The 25,225-nt window shown below is 44.1% G+C and overlaps 1 protein-coding gene across 1 annotated transcript in view; it reads left to right on the top strand.

Annotated features, from left to right (window-relative positions):
* TMEM67 (transmembrane protein 67) overlaps positions 1–25,225 on the top strand; it is a 4,866,727-nt gene that overhangs the window by 1,802,415 nt on the left and 3,039,087 nt on the right. Inside the window, exon 10 of the mRNA XM_044066290.1 lies at positions 19,404–19,560. Within this exon, the coding sequence (XP_043922225.1) occupies positions 19,404–19,560 (157 nt within the window). The remainder of the gene's footprint in view (positions 1–19,403; positions 19,561–25,225) is intronic.

Raw genomic sequence — 25,225 nt, forward strand, 5'->3', positions numbered from 1 at the left:
CGTTTCTCCACTCCTTCCAGACCATACCCCAAGGGTCAGAAGAGTGGTAAAATGTGGTTTCGTAAATCCCAGGGAGCCTCGCCTGATACACACAGGGATTTTTCCTCCAGAGGCAGAGGAGGAAATAAAAGACACTGCCCTCGTGGCAGAGGGGGTCCGCAGAACCAGGGCAGCAGAGAATCCTTCTCTGACAAGCCCTTCCAGCATCCCTGAAGGGTTGCCCGGCTATCTGCCTCTGGAGGCAGTCAGGGGAAGACTTTCACTGTACCCAAAAGCCTGGCAAAACCTAACGCGAGACAAATGGGTACAGTCAGTCATATCCGGAGGCTACATAATTCCCTTCTTTCAACCTCCCTTACCGTCAAACAAATCCCTTCCAGATGTTCCACCCAATCTGAGGGCCCAAGCAGTCATAGAAGTTTCAAGACTGCTAGAAAAAAACGAGTCATCCAGGAAGTCCCGGCAGACCAACACAGATCCGGAACTTATTCAAGGTTCTTTTTGGTACCAAAAAAGACAGGGGACTTGAGACCAATATTGGATCTCAGCAGACTAAACAAGTCTGTTCAAAGAACAAGGTTTCGGATGGTCATGCTACAGTCCATTCTACCCTTTCTGGGTCAGGACAATTGGATGTGCTCAATAGATCTTCAGGATGCGTACTACCATATCAGGATGGACAGGCGCTCCAGGAGATATCTTCGCTTCTGGCTGGGGGCCAGTCATTACCAGTTCAGAGCTCTGCCCTTTGGTCTCACCACAGCCCCCAGGGTGTTCACCAAATGCATGGCAGTAGTCACGGCTCACCTGAGGCGTAGAGGATTCCAGGTGTTTCCATATCTAGACGACTGGCTCCTTACTGCTACTACCAGGCATCAACTCCTTCAAGCCAGGGACTACACAATCTCAATTTGTGCCCAGCTAGGCATTACTATAAATTTCGAAAAGTCTGCCTTGTTGCCCTGTCAATCTATTACCTACATAGGAGCAGATTTAGATACAAGAAGCATGTCCGCAAGGCTACCGCCAGACGGGGTGGCCACAATTCGTCAGCAAGTTCATATCCTTATGCAGTGCAAAAAGGTACAAGTCAGGCTGGTCCTTCAAACTCTGGGTTCTATGGCAGCGGCAATTTTTCTGATACCTCTGGCCCATTTTCACATGAGAATTCTTCAGTGGCTTCTTTTCACACAGTGGACCTTTCAACAGCTCCCCATGTCTCATATGATCATGATTACAGAAACATGCAAAAGGCACCTTTCCTGGTGGATGGTCTCCCCACTAGTGTCTCAGGGCAGACCTTTCATCCAGCCCCCTCCAGTTGCCACAGTGACCACGGATGCCTCACTGATAGGGGGAGGGGGGGGCATTATCAGGGCAGGACAGTCCAAGGCACTTGGCAGCCTCACGAGTACCATCTGCACATAAATGTCTTGGAGATGAGAGCCGTGCTCATAGCGTTGCAAGCCCTTCAGGTCAATCTCCCTTCTGGGACCATTGCAGTTCAAACGGACAACATGTCAGTGGTGTGGTACATCAACAAGCAGGGTGGAACCAGGTCCTACCCCCTATGTCGAAAAGCACTCAGACTCTGACAGTGGGCGATTTCCTCCCAACGTTTTCGGATTGCGATGCACATCCCTGGGAAGTCCAACGTCATAGCGGACAGGCTCAGCAGAGCTATTCCCATGCCTCACGAGTGGTCTCTGAATCAGGTAGTTGCAGATCTGATCTTCCGCAAATGGGGACAGCCTTGCTGTGATCTGTTTGCCACCCCCTTCAACAACAAATGCAGCAATTACTTCTCCCTTTTGCCACTTCCCAGTCACCCTCTCAGAGACGCTCTAGTCCATGATTGGCCTCAGGGGCTTCTTTATGCCTTCCCGACATTCCCTCTTATACCCAAACTCGTACAGAAAGCTATTCCGTTGGGTTGCAAAATGATCCTCATTGCCCCCTACTGGCCTCGACAGATATGGTTTCCGTTTATGCACCGTTACCTCCTCGAGCAGCCCTGGACTCTGGATCCTATACCAGATCTGCTGATTCATCAATCAGGAGAGCTTCATCAATCCCTCCAAACACTCCAGCTCACAGCTTGGTTGATCCAATTCCAACCATAGCTAGGCTTCCCAGCATTTCCCCAGCTGTGCGTGAGATTGTTTCCTCTCAGAAATCCGCCACTAGGAAGACTTATGCTAGTAAATGGAAACATTTCTCTTGTTGGGCAGAGGCTAGGAACATAGATCCCTTTTCAGCCCCAGTGCACGAAATCTTGGAGTTCCTAACAGAGCTTTTCCATTCCGGGTCCGCTTCTGCCACAATCAGGGTCCAACTAGCGGCTATCTCTAACTTTCATGTCGGGTTTTCTAATCTAAACATTGTCTCATAAGCTGTGTAAAGCCTTTCTCAGAGGTACTACTCGCCTTAGGCCCCCAGTAAGAGATCCCCCTCCTCCTTGGGACCTTAATTTGGTACTAGCCTCCTTGATTATGCCCCCTTTTGAACCAGCTGCATCCTGCTCCTTTAAGTTTCTATCTTGGAAAACTCTGTTTCTGGTAGCTATTACTTCAGCCAGACGTGTCTCGGAACTTCAGGCACTCGTTGTTCGTCCTCCGTACTTAGTTTTTCATAAGGACAGGGTTGCTCTGAGAACTAATCCCTCCTTCCTTCTGAAAGTCTGCTCAGAGAATAACATAAACCAATCTATAGACCTCCCTGTGTTTTTCCCTAACCACACCAACAAGGCAGAATACAAATTACACCAATTGGATGTTCATAGACAATTGCGTTTTTACCTGCATAGAACGAAGGATATAAGAAAGTCGGACCAACTTTTCATTTCCTATGCTCAGGGCAAGCAGGGTCTTCCAGTTTCCAAAGTGACTCTGTCCAGGTGGTTGTCTCACATTATTACCTTCATCTATCAACTAAGAAACAAAGAGATGTTCATCGTGTTACCCTGCTGCAGTCATCACACTTGGGTTATCTTGCCGTCAGGCGGTCCCGCAGTCGGCCCGAATTCCAAAGTCTTGGTCCGGCGTTGGTTGCTGTCGCTTCTTCCCTGACGTCAGTGCACCAGGGGTATACAAGAGGCATCTGACGCCATTTTCTTCTGCCTTTCTTGCCACGCGGTGCCCGAAGCAGAAGCAGTTTGCAAGTGCCGGTCGGCCGACACCTGAGATTTTCGATTTGAATTTCAGTCCGAAGTCTTTATTGAAGTTAAGTACCCTGTTGGGGAACATTTTCTTGCCTCAGTCCGATGTCAGAAAAAGTTAACAATTGCATTTCTTGTGGGAAGTAAATACCTCATAAGGACTTCCATTCCTATTGTATTCCTTGCCTAGGCCCAGACCACGACATCACAGGTGGTCGGTTTTGCACTAGGTTTAATAAACGAACTATCAAACGCCGTTTTGACTTCGCACGGCATTACTTTGGTAGGAAATTTAATTATATCATGCCGTCAGAGCAGCCGACGACCGCCATTCATAAAAAATGCAAGGATAAGGACAGGCAGCCTAGGAATAAGCCAGGCACCGAGGCCTCAGTTGGGCCTGTCGCCGGTTCTCTAGTTTTCAGTGAGGCACCTACGCAGCCCCTGACGACTGCAGAACTGGAACCCCAGACAGCTGCGGATTCCCATGCGGAGTCTACTAGGCCGACGCAGCCATCTACCGACACCGGAGCAGAACTAGACACCGGTGCAACCGAAATACCTTCGGTTGCAGAAGTTGTCTTCAGACCGACTACACTCGCCATTAAATCTTATGCTAAACTTAAAACTCCTTTAAAACCAAAGAAAACTGTATATCAGTCTACAGTTCAAGGCCCCATGTCTAAGAAACAGATGCTTAAGATGGCTGAAGATTTGATTACCCTTATCAGGGGTTCCCATCCCCTCCTGATAAAAGACCAAGACCAGAGGAGGATTATGCATCCTCTGACCAGGTTTCTCTCTCTTCAGATTCTTCTGAGGAACAGGATTAAACTTTACCACCTTATGAGGATTTTGATGCTGAAGATTCTATCTCCTCAGCATCTCCCCCTGAAGACTACTCCTTTGGGGAAACTTTACATACCATGAGGAAACATTTCCACTGGGAAGGCCAGGATTACTCAGATTCTAAGAAAAGGCTCCGAGAGTTCCTTTTACTACCCCAGCACAGACCTCTTGCTATCCCTCCTGTTTTAGATATTGTGGATGATGTTTACCTGGAGTCTAGTTTAAATCCAGACTCTCTACCTCCTGCTGCAGCCAAACCAGACAGATACTACAGAGTATCTGACTCACACAAATTCCTTTATAAAAGCCCTGTAGCTGACCCATAAACAATTTCCCAGGGGCCTAAGGGAGCAAAAGCTTCTATGGCTAAAAATCCTGTGCCCTCTGAAAGGGATTCCAGAGCTCTAGATAGATGGGGAAAGAAAATATACACCTCAGCAACTCTGGCTGTGAGAGCATTAAATTGCCAGTTTCACATGTTGAAATATCAACAATTCCTTATGTCTCAGTTAAAACAAAAAATGAGCACACATTCAGAACAGCCTGAATTCAAGGAAATGCAGGATCTGTTGCATGCAGCTGAACAGGTGGGCAAACATACTTTACAATGCGGATTTGATTCATTGGAAGCTTCCTGTAGAGCAGCTGTTACTGGCTCTGTCATACGTGGACATGCTTGGTTAAAAGAACAAACCCTCCCTGACCATGTTAAAGCAAAATTATTGGATGCACCTTTACAACAGGATGTATTATTTGGTGTCAAAACAGAAGAGGTTTTAAAGAAAATGGAGGATAAGGCAAAGTCTATGCAAACGGTCAAGGATTTTTTGCAGGTACAACCCCCTTGTTTCAGCAGAAATTGGCCAACAAAAAACTGGTCCTTTCCAGCTTCAGACAGATCACAGAGGGGCAAATACAGATGTCCAAGGGGCAGAGGCCAGTCACAGGGCCCTTACAAACCTCGCCAATGGGGTTCTGCTATCCAGAAAGGAGGAGAAGACAGACCCTAGGCTGGCAGAAGACAAACACAATGACTCTATCCTCAAACTACCAAGCAAATCTCTCCTGGCAACTCCCTTGGGAGGAAAACTAGCATTTCTTTGCAGAGAACTGACACATCATCACAAAAGACAAATGGGTTCTAAACATTGTCTCTCAAGGATACAGATTCCACGTTCATACCTTACCAAGGATCAAAGGAATGCCAAAACTGCCACCAAATCAATGAGAAGAGGCACAAAAACAAATTACGACTCTCATGAACATGAGAGACATTCAACAGGTACCTGCACAGGATCAAGGACAAGGATTTTACTCAAGACTCTTCCTAGACCCAAGAAAGGACAAAGCATGGAGACCCATTCTGGATCTTTCAATTCTGAACACCTATCGGCAAGTACCAAAATTCAAGATGCTAACACTGCAGCAGCTTTTTCCCATGCTGGGCAAGAATGCTTGGCTAGTCACTTTGGACCTCAAGGAGGCATACCTGCATGTCCCTCTCAGACAAAATTGCAGAAGATACCTCCGCTTCATTGCAGGTTCAACGCATTATCAATTCTCTGCACAGCCCTTTGGCTTATCTACTGCGCCCAGGGTCTTCACAAAATGCCTGGCACCAGTAATTGCATACTGCAGACAAAGAGGAATTCAAATATACCCATACTTGGACGACTGCCTTATTCAAGCAGAAAGCAAGGCCATTCTTTTAAAGCATCTGGCATTTGTCAAACACCTTCTAAGTTGCCTAGGGTACACAGTAAACGAAAAGAAATCAAAACTAGTACCCTCACAAAATATAATATTCCTGGGTGCCAGCTTGAATACAACGGCCCAGATGGCTTATCTCACGCCAGACAAGCAACGACAGCTGTTTCAATATTTCAAAATAATGGCAACAAAGACCCAACTCCCTGCAAGAAAAATTCTACAGGCCTTGGGATTCTTGGCATCTTGCATACTACTAATGCTATTTGCAAAACTGCATATGAGGAAATTACAATGGTACCTGAAAAGTGTATGGACTTAGCACAGCCACAGCTTGGAAACAATGATACCACTCATTCCCTGCCTTCAACAGGAGTTTCTGTGGTGGGCACAGGCATGTCACCTCAACAAGGGTCAGCCTTTCACCTTACCCACAGCCAGACAAACTATAACTACAGATGCATCGGACTATGCCTGGGGAGCACACATGGCAGGGCAGTGCATTCAGGGCAAATGGACTACAGATCAGAGACACCTGCATATCAATCAAAAAGAAATGCTAGCAGTGTAGAATGCCCTAACACTTTTCAGGGACCTTCTACACCCAGGACAACTACTAATAAAGATGGACAATACCACAGTTATGTGGTACAAAAACAAGCAAGGGGGCACACATTCCTACCCTCTATGCAGGCAAGCAATGACCTTGTGGAACACTGCACTGTCTTACCAGGTTCAATTACAAGCACAATTCCTGCCAGGAAAGAAAAACACATTGGCAGATGACCTAAGCAGAAACATCATGGATCCACACGAATGGAAACTAGATCCACAAGTATTTGCAATGATAGTTCAAAAATGGGGACGCCCAGACATAGATCTGTTTGCCAGACCCCACAACTACCAACTTCAAAAATTTTGCACAAGGACCTTCCATCCACTAGCTTGGAAAGTGGATGCCCTCTCATTCAGTTGGAAAACATTAACAATGTGTGCCTTCCCTCCACTGCCTCTTCTAGCAAAAATACTGCTGAAAGTCAGATTAGAGAGGCCACAAATGATACTCGTTGCACCAGACTGGCCACGCCAGCATTGGTACCCAATTTTAAGGAACATGGCCCACGGCCCACCATGGATTTTGCCACACATTCCTCACCTGCTCACCCAGCGAGACCATCAGATTCGGCACAGCCAGCTCAAGACTTTAAACCTGGCTGCATGGCAAATTACCTAAACAACCAGCCAACAACTTTATCCAAAGCTGTTATGGATGTCATTCTGGAGGCCAGGAGGCCCAGCACCAGGAAAATCTATTCAGACAAATGGAAAAGATTTTGCGCCTGGAACCAGGCTACAGGCCTAAATCCCCTGGAGCCGAACATTGCTCAGATTCTACAATATTTAACTGAGATGTTACACAAAGGACTTTCTTTTTCATAGGTTCATAGATTAGTACTAAGCTAACTGCCCTTGCAAGCCATTTAAGCCTAGCCAATTATCCCTTGTGTGACTCAAACCCTGCACCTTGTATTTGTAAGGCAAACACCTTAACCATTAGGCCACCCTCATTACAGCACGGATCCTCCTTTATTTTCACATCCACTCCTAAGACAGTACCTCAGAGGGGCTAAGAACTTAAGACCGCCAAGGAGAGCTCCAACACCTACTTGGGATCTCAACTTTGTTCTGGAAAAGCTTACACTGCCGCCCTTTGAACCAGCTTTTTCAGCTGATTTAAAATTTATTTCATGGAAAACTGCCCTACTACTAGCAATAACCTCAGCTAGAAGAGTCTCAGAGCTAAAGGCACTAATGGCAGTGGAACCTTTCATAATTTTTTCATCAAGACAGAGTCTCTCTACGAACTAATCCTTCCTTTATGCCAAAGGTGGTATCCAATGTGGACTTAAACCAAACCATTCACTTGCCCACCTTCTTCCCAAATCCCCAGAAGAAAGGAGAAAGACTCCTGCACTCTTTGGACATTCACAGGCAATTACGTTACTACTTGGATAAAACTAAGGCTTTCAGAAAAACTGACCAGCTTTTTGTAGCCTATGCTACAGGATCGCAAGGAAAAGCTATCTCAAAACAGACCATTTCAAAATGGATAAGGCATTGCATATGTTTCTGCTACACGCGTCATGGGAGACCAGTACCTGCTAACATTAGGTCCCACTCCACCAGGGCTTCAGCTACATCAGCAGCCTTTCTCAGTGGAGTGCCAACCAAGGATATTCTGGAAGCTGCTACTTGGAGTTCAGTGCACACCTTCACCAAACACTATCACTTACCTCTATACTCTAAGACTAGAGCTGGTTTTGCCACTGCAGTTTTGCAGGGCCTACTAGATTCTTCTAACAATGTTTGACTCCACCTCCCATCCTTAGTTTTGGAATTCAACCCAAGTGTGATGACTGCAGCAGGGTAACACGATGAACATAGTACAGTTTTGTACCTACCATAAATGTAGATGTTAGAGTGTTCACCCTGCTGCAGTCCAGGTTACCCTCCCTCCATCCCCTCTGAACTAGCTGAACTTATCTCTACCACTTTATCCTATACTACCTCTGTGGTGTATTTGCTTGTACCTAAGGGTTTTGTTTGATTTTTATATAGCAATATGTGTGTGTGTGTGTGTATATATATATATATATATATATATATATATATATATTGCCTACCTATTGGGGGCACCTGACATCTGGGGCAAGAAAAACTGAAGAAAATGGCGTTGGATGCCTCTTATATACCCCTGGCGCACTGACGTCAGGGAAGAAGAGACAGCAACTGACGCTGGACCAAGACTTTGGAATTCGGGCCGACTGCGGGACCGCCTGACGGCAGGATAACCCAAGTGTGATGACTGCAGCAGGGTGAACACTCGAACATCTACATTTATGGTAGGTACAAAACTGTATTTTGTCTATCAAACCGAAAGGTCATTCTACTAGGGCTTTGGCCACCTCTGTAGCCTTCCAGGCTAGGTTGCCCATGGACTCCATCTGTGTTGCTGCCACGTGGGCAAATCCTCATACTTTTATTTCTCATTACAAGTTAGACATGGTCTCCAGGAGTAGAGCTAACTTTGGTTCCACTGTTCTGAAGAGTCTGTTCCAATGAGCCACCCAGGATCGTAGGTGCTAGGGACGCTGTCCCAGCAAGCAAGAAACAAAGGCGAGATAGACAACTTAACATAAAGAAGTTATGTACCTACCATAACGTTCCATGTTAGTTGTCTTCATCTCGCCTTCTTTCTTGCATCCCCCCTCCATCCCCCTGTCCTATTGGACCGAGAGGAGTTCAGATTTCACTGGCTGAGTGTTCTCTGGCTTGTTTCCTCTACTGACTTAGAGTTTATGATAGGTAGGTTTAAACTTCTGCTTGGAAGGGTTTCATTCTATAGCTATGGCTTGGGTTAGCTATTTCAAATGAGGTCTCGGTAGCTAGCGCTAGGCATCATGGAATAAGGGGTAGCCTCGAGCCAGTAAACAGCTCTCGAGCTATAGAAGATGGCCAAGTCGGAGCCAAGGATCCGATCCCAACAAGCATAAAAATATAAACACAGTCTGTTGTAGTTTGACTAGAGTAGAATTTTTTTCTATCTGTGTTTCTCTTCTGGTACTTGCTTTTTTGTGGTTTAGTTATGTCTAAAGAAGCTAAAGTATCTGGATTTAAAAAGTGTGACTCGTGCTGTCAGAAAATATGTCTGACAGACGGGCACACTAGTTGAGTTTATTGTTTGGGCACTGTTCACCTGCAGGACTCTTGTTCTATCTGCCATGCCTTTAGTCCAAGAGTCCTGCAGGAATGGAAGAACAAATTGATCCTTAGGGGTCTGTTAAAACCTCAGGATTCACCAGCAAAGAGTTCACAGCCCATGAAATCCCCAAAATCCTCTAAACCTTCAGCTCCACCTTCGGAGCAGACTCCGGTACAGGATTTACCGAGTATGTCGGTTCCGGCTGGCACCAACAAGACAACCCCTCTGTCGGCTCCATCGGATGTTTCAGAGCCGTCTCGGAGCCATAAAAGGCTGAGGTCCCCTTCATTAGAGTCAGTTAATTCGGCTCTTGGGTCTCCATTATTGCAAAGTGAACATAGGCTCCGTTCTTCACACTCCTCTCAATCCTCTAGGCTGTCGGATCATGATGTGGAGAGAGTAGTAAGTAGGTTGCTAAAGTCACAGGCACTAGCAAAAATATTGTCCAGTCCTCCGCAACAGGTATCTGCTCCATCCACCTCCTTTTCTGTTCCTCCTCCGACTCCATTGAGCTCGGAGCCGGAGTTTGTTGGGGTTCGAGTGGTGGAACCATCGGCTCCGATAACCATATCTCCTTCGGTTCCGACGTTGGCTCTGATTCCCTCGATAGTACCTTCGATCGAGGAATCTGTATGCTGAGGCTCCCTCGTCAGCTCCGAGGGGGCGAGTGGCATCAGACCCTTATCCGACCCCATTCTCCCTCTCGGAGTATCGGCGCAGGTGAGTTCAGCTCCAACATCAGCATCGGAGCTGTCCCCCTCGGCATGGAGAAAGATTCCTATTTCTTTGGAACCGGAGCTTTCTCTGCCTCGAGGCAGGGACGCCTTTGAGGTCATGCAGAATGTGTTGCCCCCCAAGTCAGCTCCACTACCTGCCCCACCGGCTCTGTCCCCTGTAGTGTCTGTGCCAACCTCTGTTCCTCATCCAGACCCCAAGCGTAGGGAACCGATGCTCCAGGACACCCCATTGGGTGTTTCCTCTTCTTCTGAGGCCTCCCCTGATCACTCAGAGGAGCCCCCCTCGGAAGAAGAAAACTCCCCTGAGTCTGCAAATTCTGATACAGGCTTAGATGAATCGAAAGGGTCCCCAAGATCCCCCTCTGAAGATGTTCCTTTCTCGGACATCCTGGAAATGCTTAGGCAGAGGGTGAACTGGAATCCCCTAACCCCTACCGAGGATGAGTTTGTATTCCTGGATGCTTTCAGTTCCCAACCCTTCCACCTCCTGGGTTTCTCCACCTTTCGACCCACTTATGTCTGTAGTGGCTCGAAAGGCTTGGTCAGCTCCAGACACAGTGGAACCAACTCCGAGGACACCTGCTAAATTTATTACAGCTCCCCAGGATAAGCAATTCTTTTCTAAAGGTGTGCCCGTTGATGCCATGATGGTAGCAGCAGCCACCAAAAAAGTTAGCAGAGACCTCTTCATCTGTTCATCCCCCTAACAAGGAGTCTAGGATGATGGACAGGTACGTAATGCAAATGTTTGCTTTAGCGACCTTCTCCATGAGGTCCCTGAACTATCTATGTCATTTTACTCGCCTTCAAAGGGATCTCCTTAAAGAGCTTGGAGATACCCTTCAAGATCCTACAGCTGAGGACGTACGAGCCAAAGTAGCTTCCCAGCTAGCGATGCTTAATTCTGTAGTTAACTCCTCCATGAGACTCATTTCCAATGCAGCCGATGGAGCGAGTAGAGCCAGGGGCATGGGTGCCCTTAGGAGGCATGCGTGGATGCGCCTGTGTCAATTTGCGGAACCCTTTCGAACGTCCTTCACCAATACCCCCTTTGATGGCTCCTTTCTCTTTGGGCCACAGGTGAAAGACACGTTGACTAGGTGTGAGCAAGAAGGCAAGATTCTCTCTGCCGTGGGAGTCCGTTTTTCCACTCCCTCTAGACCTTTCCCAAAGGGGCAGAAGAGTGGGAAGATGTGGTTCCATAAATCTCAGGGAGCCTTGCCTTGACACACGTAGTGATTTTTCCTCCAGAGGCAGAGGGGGGAAACAATAAAACGCTGCCCTCGTGGCAGAGGGGGTCTGCAGAACCAGGGCAACAGAGAATCTTTCTCTGGTACGCCCTTCCAGCATCCCTCAAGGGTTGCCCGGCTGCTCACCTCTGGAGGCAGCCGGGGGAAGACTTTCACTGTACCCAAAAGCCTGGCAAAATTTAACAAGAGACAGATGGGTACGGTCCATTATATCCGGAGGTTACAAAATTCCCTTCCATCAATTCCCCTTAGTCAGAGAAGACCCTTCCAGATGTTCCACCCAGTCTGAAGGAGCAAGCAGTAATAGAAGTTTCAAAACTGCTAGAAAAAAGAGCCATTCAGGAAGTCCCCGCAGGCCAGCACGGATCCGGAACTTACTCACTGTTCTTTTTGGTACCAAAAAAGACTGGGGACTGGGGACTGATTCTGGATCTCAGCAGACTAAACAAATCTGTACAAAGAACAAAGTTTTGGATGGTCATGCTACAGTCCAGTCTACCCTTCCTGGGTCAGGACAATTGGATGTGCTTGATAGATCTTCAGGATGTGTACTACCATATCAAGATGGACAGACGCTCCAGGAGATTTCTTAGCTTTCGGGTGGGGGCCAGTCATTACCAGTTCAGAGCTCTACCCTTTGGTCTTACCACAGCCCCCAGGGTGTTCACCAAATGTATGGCAGTGGTCACGGCTCACCTGAGACATCAAGGATTCCAGGTGTTTCCATATCTAGACGACTGGCTCCTCACTGCTACCACCAGGCATCAACTCCTACAAGCGGGGGATTATACAATCACATCTTGCACCCAGCTAGGTATTACAATAAATTTTGAAAAATCTGCCTTGTTGCCCTGTCAATGTATCACTTACATAGGCGCAGACTTAAACACAAGGGATATTTCCGCAAGGTTGCCACTGGAAAGAGTGTCCACAATTCGTCAACAAGTGCAAATCCTAATGCAGAGCAAAAGGATCCAAGTCAGGTATGTCCTTCAAACTCTGGGCTCCGTGGCAGCTGCCATTCTTCTACTACCACTAGTGCATTTACACATGAGAATTCTTTAGTGGCTTCTTTTCACGCAGTGGTCTTTCCAAGAGCTACCCATGTCTCACATGATCCTGGTCACGGAGGCATGCAAAAGACACCTTTCTTGGTGGATGGTCTCCCCACTAGTTACTCAGGGCAGACCTTTCATACAACCCCTTCCGGTAGCCACCGTGATGACAGACGCCTCCCTGATTGGGGGGGGGGGGGCATTATCTGGGCAGGACAGTCCAAGGCACTTGGCAACCTCACGAGTACCATCTGCACATAAATGTCCTAGAAATGAGAGCCGTGCTCCTAGCATTGCAAGCCCTTCAAGACTCTCTTCCTTCCTTCCGGGACCATTGCAATTCAAACAGACAACATGTCAGTGGTGTGGTACATCAACAAGCAGGGCGGAACCAGATCCTACCCCCTGTGTCGAGAAGTACTCAGACTTTGGCAGTGGGCGATTTCCTCCCAACGTTTTCTGATTGCGACGCACATCCCTGGGAGATCCAGCGTCATAGCAGACAGGCTCAGCAGAGCTATCCTCATGCCTCACAAGTGGTCTCTGAATCAGGAATTTGCAGATCTTATTTTCCGCAAATGGGGTCAGCCTTGCTGCGATGTTTTTGCCACCCCCTTCAACAGCAAATGCAGCAATTACTTCTCCCTTCTTCCGCTTCCAGGTCACATACCCAGAGACGCTCTAGTCCACGATTGGCCTCAGGGACTTCTTTATGCCTTTCCTCCGTTTCCCCTGATACCGAAACTCATACAGAAAGCAAAATCTTTGGGTTGCAAAATGATCCTCATTGCCCCCTACTGGCCTCGACAGATATGGTTCACGTTACTGCACCATTACCTTCTCGATCAGCCCTGGACTCTGGACCCAATTCCAGATCTCCTGATTCATCAGTCAGGCGGGTTGCATCAATCCCTCCAAACTCTCCAGCTCACAGCTTGGTTGCTCCACTTCCAACCTTAGCCAGGCCTCCTCTCATAAGTCTACAACGAGAAAAACTTATGCTAGCAAATGGAAACGTTTTTCTTGTTGGGCAGAGTCTATGAATGTGGATCCCTTCTCAGCCCCAGTCCACAGAATTCTGGAATTCCTAGCACAACTGTTTCACTCCGGGGCCGCTTCCGCTACTATTAGGGTACAATTAGCGGCCATTTCTAATTTTCATATTGGTTTGTCAAATTCTAACATTGTCTCATAAGCTCTGTAAAGCTTTTTTGAGAGGAACATCTCTTCTTAGACCTCCAGTGAGAGACCCCCCTCCTCCTTGGGACCTTAATTTAGTCCTAACTTCCTTAATTCTGCCTCCTTTTGAACCAACAGCATCCTGCTCCATCAAGTTTCTATCTTGGAAGACACACTTTCTGGTAGCTATCACTTCAGCTAGGCGTGTCTCAGAACTTCAAGCACTATGTGTTCATCCTCCCTACCTGGTGTTTCACAAGGACAGAGTTGCTCTGAGGACTAATCCTTCGTTTCTTCCTAAAGTCTGCTTAGAAAATAATTTAAACCAATCTATAGATCTCCCTGTGTTCTTCCCAAATCATAGCAACAAGGCAGAGTACAAGCTTCACCAATTGGATGTTCATAGACAATTGCGTTTTTACCTACATAGAACTAAAGAAATAAGAAAGTCAGACCAATTATTCCTTTCATATGCCTTAAACAAACAAGGTCTCCCAGTTTCCAAGGTGACCTTATCCAGATGGTTGTCCCACTCTATTACTCTTATTTACCAGTTAAGGAACAAAGAGTTACCAATTAAACCGAAAGGTCATTAGCCACCTCCGTAGCTTTTCAGTCCAGGTTGCCCATGGATTCCATCTGTGCAGCTGCCACGTGGGCAAACCCTCATACCTTTATTTCTCATTACAAGGTGGATATGGTCTCCCAGAGCAGAGCTGACTTTGGTTCCACTGTTCTGAAGAGTCTGTTCCACTGAGCCACCCAGGGTGTTAGGTTCTAGGGACGCTGTCCCAAACAGCAAGAATCAAGGCGAGATAGACAACTTAACATTAAGAAGTTATGTACCTACCATAATGTTCCATGTTAGTTGTCTTCATCTCGCCTTCTTTCTTTCATCCCTCCCTCCGTCCCCCATCGTAGTGGATCGAGAGGAGTCCCTTTTTTCACTGGGTGAGTATTCTTTTATTGTTGTTCTGGCTAGGTCTTCCTAACCTATTCTAGATATTAGAATGCATGGAGCAACCAATTTTTTGATAACTGGTTTCTCTCTTATTATGTCTGGATTAGCTATTTCAAACAAGATCTGGGTAGCTATCGCTAGGCATAATGGGATAAGGGGTAGCCTCGAGCCAGTAAACAGCTCTCGAGCTATTGAAGATGGCCGAGTCGGAGCCGAGGATCGGCTCCAATCCCCAAACAGCAAGAAAGAAGGCGAGATGAAGACAACTAACATGGAAAGTTATGGTAGGTACATAACTACTACTTCTCTGCATTACCCTTGGAATTATTTACTGCTCCTGTGGTCATCACAGTGTCTAATTCCTGTGTTAGCCCATTGCAGTCTGCAGGGCATTCACATTTTTCCTTATTTGGACAACATACTTTGTGTTTGCAGAGTCCTTCAAGTGTCAGAAGTCCCTTATGGGATAAGAAATCTCCTTATACACTTAGGTTTCCAGATGACTAGTATTATGTTTTTAAAATGCCATCTGGACTTCTTTATACAAAAGACATCTTTAACTGACAAAAAAATTAAAACCATAAAACAGCTTGAAAAGCTGGTTCAAATGGATGTAGAATTACACCCATTTCCTAGGTGATCTTAAATACAAAACCTCTTTAAGGAGTAGCTTGATGAAAGTCTGAGAAAGCATAGAGGAGGATCTTTGGGCAGACTTGCTGAAATGGCTGACGGCTACACCTTGTGATTCTATCCCCTCTATCTAAACTCAAAAAATGTATATACTCTCAAGTAATGAATTTCCTAAACTCACACAATTTTATCTCCTCCATACAACATGGCTTTCGGCAACACCATAGCACAACAACTGCTCTTCTCTCTTTTACTAACCTGGTAAACCAACACAGAAACAACAACTTTGTATCTGATATATTTTTACACCTCTCCAAAGCATTTGACATGGTCTCACACTCCCTACTTCTAGACACCCTTGCCTCTCTAGCCTTTACCCCCTCCAACTATTGCCTGGTTTAAAAATTATCTGTCAAATAGGCAGCAGTCTGTCCATTGGCAAGGTTTACTATCTCCTCTACTCCCAACAACCATAGGTGTACCACAAGGCTCTATATTAGGTCGTCTTCTTTTCTCGAATCTTCATACCTCCACCCACCCTGCTACACTCATACAGTATGCAGACAATTCTACTCTTATCTGCTTTGCACCCTCACTTACCACATTACAACAACTCACTCAGGATTCCTTTAGTTTAGTGGAAAGTTGGATTACTCGGATCCAACTTATCCTAAATCTCAAAAAGACTAAATTGGTTCTTTTCACCCCCAACAAATCTATTCCTACCTCTCTATCCTCCTCAGTCACTTCCATAAATGGTACTCTCATCACCCTCTCTGAACACACCAAACTTCTGGGTGTAGAACTTGACAAAAACCTACAGTTTGATGTCCACATTTCACAAACCATCAAAAAAGTCCATAAAAATATAGGAACACTATACAGACACAAAAACTTTCTATCAAAAAAAGCGAGAATCTCCCTAGCCCAAACCCATCTATTGTCCACTCTATTGTATGTGGTACCAATCCTTACACATCAGAAAACATGATTTTGCTAGACTTGTGACATGTTACAACAAAATTGCCAAGTTCGCTAATAACTGCACCTTCAGAACCCATCACTGTCAGGCTCTAAAGAAACTACAGTGGCTAGAATTTCCCCAACTACTTAATTACCATCAACTAATCATTGCCTACAATATTGTGAGACATCCCGATAGAACCCCAGCACTAAGTCACCTACTCACGCCCTACAAATCAAATTGTCCCCTTTGCTCCACTGACAAATCACTCCTTTACATCTCTAAGGCTAACAACACTGCAGGTAAAGCACTATTCTCCCATAATGTAGCTAAATCCTGGAATAACCTTCCCCCTGCTTTATCTTTTCTACCTCAACTATTACGCTGTTCAAAAACTCACTTAAATTACACAATGAATTCCTGGCTCTGTCCATGCATTACCTAATCATTACTGTTTCTACCACTCCAGGTAGCTTCATATCCAATTATTTCCACTGTAATTTTTTCTGTAGTATCAGGAATTTTATTTTCTACTAAAGTTTCTAATAGTTATAGTAGCTCATGCTAAACTTACAGTAATTAATTTCTAAATAGTCTGTCTCTATAGTTATAAAGGTTACAGCCTGAAGCAGCAGCTTGGCCGTAAAAGTTGTGTGTTGCGATTAAACAGTTTTTGTTTTCATAATGTGTTTTGGTCCACGGTCCTGGTATACATATATATTTCTTAAGTAATGTAAAGTTTAAGAAACTTAACAGAATCCACAAAGTATAAATAACCATGGACAAATATTGAACTGTACAACAGAAGAAAATGTCCAAAATCTAGGAGAATACACTGAAAGAGAAAGCACATGACTAAGTGCAAACATTACCTACTACTCAAGAAAGATATTTATACAGAAATTGCTTATAATACCTTCATGAGGTAACTTTGATTACATATGCTCGTCCGTTTTCATGTCTTTCAAACAGTTCCTAAGCAGAATTACACAAATAATATTTTCAGCTGTCATTGTAAAAGCACATTACAAGATACAGTTTCCCCCCCTTAGCAGCTTTTCTGTGTTGCACTTTTGACTAATTGAAAAAAATGAACAAGCATAGGAAGCTGTCTAGTTCCAACCTCACCCACCACAAGTGATCGCTTGTTTGTGACGAATAAAGGCTTGTTGCTTTGGAACACTAGATTTTTGGAAATTATTGTGACAGCTCATTAACGAATGATCCAGTTTTAAGACCACTAGTTTCTCAGTTTATTTTTATTATTTTTTTAAGTTGCAACTAAACTGTAACGGCTGTGGTGATGCATATGTTAGCGTTGTCACCTCACAGCAAGAGGTTCTTCGGTTCAATTCTCGGCTGGAGTTCCTTCTGTGCAGAGTCTTCATGTCCTCCCTGTGGCTGAGTGTTCTTTAAAGACATGCAGTTAGGTGTGTGTGCCTTCCGTGAAGATTGGTCATCGGGCTGATAACTCGGCATCGTAAAAATCCACTGCCAATCAATCTGTGGACCGGTGATCCGCTGTGGCATCCCCTAACCGGGAAAAGCCAAAAGAATAAGACTTATGACTAACCTGCATGTCACTGCATTTTAAATTCAGCTTAGCGTTTTGGCACATCTTAGGGGTACTGCACTACCATACAGCTACAGTTAATGCTCCGTTCCTCTTAACTTCACTCTGTTATCTAGTTGGTTCGATTCTGTTAACTTCATATGGAAGTCACTTAAACAACTGTTTTGAAGTCAGAACTGAAAAGTCACGAGTTGGATCAAACATTACCCAGACAAACTGTGTTACTAAGAAATACAAAACTTATCATGTAACCTTGAGTGACAGTAGGGGGAATTTCGTTTAACACTGACAGAATGTGACTCAATGTAAATGCGCATCTGCACAGAAAGGGGCTTGTGAACAGTGTGGCAGGGTAAGTAAGCAAAGATAAATGGCATGACTGCCCCAGGCAATTGCTGAATCTGTCGCTAATGCTGCTTATATAAATGCTTCAGTCACAAAGCTGACATCACGTTAAGTAAGTACATACCCACCAAAATTCACCCCAATATACTTAACAGTGTGTCTGTTAACATTTTCAGATCAAAAGACATACATTGTTACAATTATCGCTGTCATATAAAAATTCCAGTGGGCCAAACTCTGGGTGTAACCAAGTGAGCTGATGTCAAGCCACTATGGCACTTTTATCCAGTATTATACAACACATATGCTGAGTAGTAGTTTCCACTTAAAAGAAAAGGACTTAAGAGTTATTATAACAGTATGTGCTTCATTTGATAAACTTTAACATTATAAGCAGTGTAATATTCATAATGAGTAAGAGTGCCTGTATGTGTACAGGAAATGATGATGTGAGGTGTGTGTGTGTAGGAAATGATGTAGAGAGGTGCGAGTCTGTGTGTGCGCGCGCATCCCGCTTTGTCCCTCTGTGGTTTTGTCACTTGTTTGTTGGTGTGTCCCTTGCCGACGAGAAGCTCATCGTGTTTTCCACTGTCTTGTGAGAGCAGGACAGAACCACAGAGCCACAAAGCCAATTTCAACAATAAGCATTCTAATAAAAATAAGATTTTGTGAAATGTGATTTTTATTGAAAAATGTTGATATTTCTACATTACCACTGCTGATTTTTTTTCAGCATGCCTTTTCTTTGTAGGTTCCTAGGTAAGCACTAGGCAACTGGTTTGCAGATCATTTCAAGCCTAGCCAAAAAAAAAAACTATCCAGAATTTCCCTGTAGACTCAAGGAGTGCAAGACTAGTAGACCAGGAGAGAATTTGAGACACCCATCCAAAGGTGGCAAGGGTGCTTTTCTAATTGACATTTAGAAGAAGTTTATTCATGAGGTGAGGGATACCGTATCATGACGTGTCTTATTTATCGGATAATGAAAGTTTAGTTCCTTTAACTGAGTATGTAATGTACCATTAGTTCTGCAAAGGAAGAGGACGTCAAATAGGGTTGGATCACAGCATGAAAGGCTAAGACGAAGATCTCCATGGAGCAGTTTATAAGAGACTTGAGTACATAGAGAGGGCTGCCAGTCTCCTCTGATAACTACGATTGGCTGTTTGAAATTTCTAGCACAGTAGTACAGTAGTTGCTAACTACATTATTTTCTGTTATTTCCAACAGTGCACCATCTTGCTTTCCAAGATTTTGAATGATTTTCCTGAACCTGTTTTCTATGACGTATTTATGCAGTATGTTAACGAGCATGGACAGCAGAATCTGTGGGCTATACCTGTGCTGAATCGAAACCTTCAGTGTACACAGCCATGTAATAATCAAGGTGAGCTATGGGAGTTTTATTTAAGTTTTAATGGCCAGTAGGAAAATCCATTGAACAGCAGGAGAATAAATAGTTAACTGCTGTTCTAAACTACCAGCTAGAACTGAATGCTGTTGGCACTTGGTACTTACATATGCTAACCCCAGGTTAACTGCTTTTACAGGTAGAACAGTTCAGATTTTTTTTCTTATTTCTTTATTATGTAGAACACAGTTCTGTATAGCATACTAATTTCTGTGCACAGCCATGTTCTGTATGACATGCTAATTGTTCATATTGTAGGAATGTTTATTTTAGTGATCTGTATTGGGATGTTCAAGCCGTCCTGTTCCCACATACCTTGCTTAGAAGCATCCACACATTAAAAGTTAGCATTTTATTTTTTTGGCATTCCTTGCTGTTTTATTTAAACTCAGTAGTATGATTTGATCATTTTAAAATGTAACTTGAACTATTTTTAATGCAGTTTATGCAAAGGCAGACTAATAACAATGTGTCTTTGTTTTTTTCTGCCTGGTTGCAACTAATTTCACAGCATAGCTCTGTTTGTGAATTTTTTTTTTCCCAATGGCAGGTTAAATGACTTTAGCTAACCTATTTTTCTCTCTTTAACACTATTTTATTTGTGTTGTGTCTTGTGGAGGAATTAAGATATTGTATGATAGTCTGTCAGCTTTGCTGTCTCAGTTTTTAGGTAGACCTGTACAGACGCAGCATCTGCCATATTGCTTAAGCGTCTAAGCTGCCCACTGAAATTATTTTTCCTTGCACTGTTTTTTTTTGCCAGAGGAAAACAAATTATGTATTCTGTGTTCATCTATTTGCAGAAATTGATAGTAATGCACTGACTCCAGTACCTGCAGCTGACTAGCTTCAGATGAGGGATTTTATCATAGTGTTAAAGATTGATTAAGCTGTATTCTAACAAATTTGTTTCAGTAAAGGGTGTCGCATCATACTGTCTACCAGAGTTTTCTGGCAGTGGACTGGTATACAGTTTTTTACATCATATTTGATTATGAAATTTGCTGTGTTTTGTCAGCTGCATGATATAAAGAATTTAATCACTAGCTGACATTTGCTTATTTTCTTAATTTATCATAAGAAACAATGTATTGTTTTCAAAGAATTACCAGTGAAGAACCTTTGAAGAATATTGCAGTTCTTTGTATACATCTGAGATGCTGGATAAATGCATGCTGAGTTTGATTTGTTAAGAAGGATTGTGGTAGTGTTGTACCAGTCTTGCCTCCCTAAGAAAGGGATGTATTAATCTGGTAAGGGAAGACAGCAAAGGTCAAGTGGGATAACCTGATCCTACCAGTAGAACAAGGCAGACTAGGATTGCCTAATTTGAGGGGGTATTTTAGAGCAACACAGTTAAGGCTCTTACACATAGCACAAGCAGAAAACTGTAATTCAAAATGGAAAGGAATGATGCTGACACAGGAAGGAAGCTCAAGAAATAAGGAGAGCTGGGGACTTTGGATGCAGACTCTTATGGAGAACAACCAAAAATCATGCAGAGTGTTATATTCTTAAAATAACAAGTATTGTAAGACATACCAGCATGAGAATGGAGAAAAGAGATTTTGCCGATAGTGATGACTGTGGTCAGGGATACAGATAGTAGGCGAGATGGGGCTGGGATTTATTGGAGAAAGCTGGCAAAGGAACCAATGTATTGGGAGCAGATAACTAGAAAGGTAATAGAATGGGAAGAGGACAAGAATTTATTTGGGCTGCAGGTTAGAGACTACTTTCCCTATCAAGGACTGATATCAGAGTATAGTCAAAAAGAAAGAAGTAGGGGGCTCCTAAATGAAAGACCAGCACTGGTAGCGTTTTTAATACAATCTAGAACAGAAGCTGCCATTAAAAAGGAATAATTAGTAAAGCATATAAAATATTGCATGATAATTAAGAATCAGTCAAAGGAGCTTAGAAAGGATTGGGAAGAGAGATTGGATAAGCAATTCACAAAGAGACAATTGGGGGGGGGGTATAAGTATATCTCCCAAGTATGCAACAAAGTCTAGACTATTTAGGAACTTTGCCTGGAAGTGTTTTCGTAGGTATTTTATATCGCAAGTAGACGCCAGAGAATCTTTCCTCAGGTGGATAGCAAATGTTGGAGGTGTGACGAGCAAGATAGAGGTAGCTGGTAACATATTTTTGGGAGTGTAGTAAGCTGGCAGACTTTGGGGATTCCCTGCAGACTGCTCTGTTGGAGATGCTGGGTGAGCAGATTGGACTGACTAGGAAGATGATTTTTTTGAGTAATGTTACAGAATTGGAATTGTCTAGACATAGTAAAGCCTTGCTGAGTCTAATTATGTTGGCTGCCAAAAAAGCAATTACTAGAAAATGGAAATCAAAGTTTAGACCAACTTTACTAGAAGTAGTGAATATAGTAACAGATAAAACAACGGGAATTGAGATCTTTAGAAAAGAGAAGGAACAAAACTACATGGGAAAAATGGAAATTGTGGGAACAATATACACAGAGCAGGGACAAGGTTTAAGAGGCAGGATTTGAATGAGCCATATAATGCTTAACTGACATGACTGGATGGTTTGTAAGTGATGTATAATGTTGGCAACTGCAGTTGTTTCAATGGTGTCTGTGATGTAAACTGTTTGCAACTGAAGTGGTGGTATTTTGCATGTTTTTCATTTATATAAATGTAAGATTGCCTTTGTCATATGTGAAAATTTAATAAATATGTTTGGGGGAAAAAGAAAGGTGGTATTAGAACAGATCCTGTCTTTTTTCAACCAAAATACATGAACTACAACTGACATTATGGAAATACATATAAAAAGAGCAAGAAATTGAGGCATTAATCATGCCAGATGCTCAGATAGCCAGGATAAGGAAAATTTCATAAAAAATATAAGAAATTATAAACCATTCAGCATGCCAATTTCTCAGTCAGGATGTGACTTATAGCACCATAAAACAGTAACATGTTGCAGTTGGGCACCTGACTGTTTTAAACCTCTCTAGTCATACATTCACCCTTGTTGATTTATTAACTCTTTCTAGAGGCTTTGTATTTTGCCTCACTAAGCAACTTGACAGAATACAGTTTTGTGGGGACTTTAAGGGGAATATCAGAGAGTTTTGTCGCAGAAGAGAACATGTTGATAATGGAGCTTTTAATCTAGTGAGACATTAGCCACTTCAGTTACCCCTAGATGCAGTTAAAAGTATATAGATGTTCATCATGTTGATAACCGCTGCAGTAGCTGTAGTTATATGTTATATTCTGCCAAGAATATAACAGCTGTCCAGCTTCCAAAGCTTAAGGGCACATTCCACGTGCCCAAATCATCAGTCCGCTCGAGCTGAGCTGAGTAAAAATACAGGTTTGGGTGCCAAACCCTTCATGTCTTTCCTGCCATTAAACAGACTGGTTCTCTGCAGGCTTTTGAGGATTGATGGTCAGTTTGCTGTCCCTTTGCTGGGTAGATGAGATCTGTTGTCCTTTTCATTCTTCCTCACTATTGGGTTACAGATCCGAACCTCTGATCTGACTCTGCTGCAATTTTTCAGACTGGGATCCTAGTCTTCATAGGTAGTTACTAGGCTATTGGCCTTAGAGCCTCTATAAGCCTAGCCGGAAAGGTACCCTGGCTTTCGCCACCCAAGAAAATTATTTTCCTGTGCCCCTGTCAAGCAGAGCCACAGAAGTGATCCCCAGGGTGAATTTCCTTTTTCCCATCCAATCATTAATAATCAGCCCTTGCAAGTTTCAAACCCAGGACCCTGCACAGTGTAGCCAAAGTGCTTTACCACTAAGCCATGTCAGATGTAAATGCTGTGTTACCACCAGACATTTCACTGCCAAGTCTTGAACCCAGGACCCTGTGGAAAACAGTCAGAACAACATACTACTATGCCCCATAATGCTCTACGGTCTCTGTAGCTTCCTCAGATCTCGGTTGTTGCCTAGCTGGTGCAGACTGGGATTCCTTGTCTCATGTGAGAACTTTCTCTGAGGTTATGATAAGTCAAAGTTTTATTTTTCCTTTCTCAGCCCTTATTTTTCAGCCATCCTTCTTTTTCTTACTTCTCTCTTCATCAGCTGGCAGCCATTTCCAGTTTAAATGCTGGAGATATTCCTGGCTGCCTTGCTACATCTAAATTGTATAAGGCATTCATGAAAGGGATTTTTCTGCTTAGACCCCCGATAAAAGATCCTACTTCGCTGTGGGATCTAACTGTTCCTCATGGACTAACTCAAAAACCCTTTGAACCAGCAAATGACTGTGACATGAAGTTCTTTTCTTGGCAAACCATCTTTTTGGTAGCTGTCATATCAGCAAGAACAACTTCCGAATTTCAGACCTCATCACAGAAACCGTATTACATCATTTTTCATAAAGATAGAGAATCTCTCCGTACCAATCCATCTTTTATGCCTAAGGTAGCCACAGAGACTAATATTAACCAGTCTATGCAGTTGCCAGTCTTCTTTCCATAATTTTCTAACAAGTGCAAATATATTTTGCATCTGCTTGATGTTTATAATGCAACTGCAGTTCTGCCTTCATAGAAGAAAACAGTGCAGAATGTCTAACCAGCTATTTGTTTCTTTCTCATCAAACCATCTAGGTCATGCATTTTGCAGAGTTACATTGGCTAAATTGATTACTGACTGTCTCTCGCTTTCAGCTTTTCCTGGTTAGGGGTCGCCACAGTGGATCACCTTGTCCGCTCATGATTGGCAGTGGAGTTTTTTTTTACGGTGTTGAGTTGCCAGCCCAGCTCCCAACCTTCCACAGAAGACACACACACACACACACCTAGGGCCAATTTTACCATGTCCAATCCACTTACGGCATGTCTTTGGGGATGTGGTAGGAAACCGGAGCACCTGGAGGAAGCCCACACGACCACAGGGAAGGGCATGCAGACTCCGCACAGAAAACACCCCAGCCGAAGATCAAACCGGAGAGCCACTTGCTGTGAGGCGACAACACTAACTGCTGCACCACCATGGCCATCCTAAATGGATTACTGACTGTATTTCACTACTTCTTCTTCTTCTTTTGGCTTTTCCCGGTTAGGGGTCGCCACAGCGGATCACCTGTCCGCTCATGATTGGCAGTGGAGCTTTACGGTGTCGAGTTGCCAGCCCGGCACCCAACCTTCCACAGAAGGCGCACACACTCACACCTAGGGCCAATTTAGAGTGTCCAATCCACCTACAGCATGTCTTTGGGATGTGGGAGGAAACCAGAGCACCCGGAGGAAACCCATGCGACCATAGGAAGGACATGCAGACTCCGCACAGAAGGCAACCCAGCCGAGGATCGAACCAGAGAACCTCTTGCTGTGAGGCAGCAACGCTAACTGCTGCACCACGACAGCCACCCTACTGATTGTATTTCACTAATTTATTCAAAAAATGGTTTGAGCTTGCCTTACTCTCTTAAAGCCCATTCCCCTAGATCTGTAGCTGCTTCATCTGTTTTCTCCTCCAAAACATCGATTGGTAATGTTTATTCTGCAGCCACTTAGTCAAAGACTCATAGCTTTGTGACACATTATAAATTGGACATTCTCTCCAGAAGCAGAGCTTCTTTTGGTTCAGCAGTGCTCAGGCATATCCTTCCTTGAGGATAACATAGCTGGGGATTCTGACCCAATAGTGAA

Source organism: Protopterus annectens, chromosome 3.part1 (genome assembly GCF_019279795.1).
Source record: "Protopterus annectens isolate FY-2018-M chromosome 3.part1, PAN1.0, whole genome shotgun sequence".
In the NCBI taxonomy this organism is placed as follows: Eukaryota; Metazoa; Chordata; order Ceratodontiformes; family Protopteridae; genus Protopterus; species Protopterus annectens.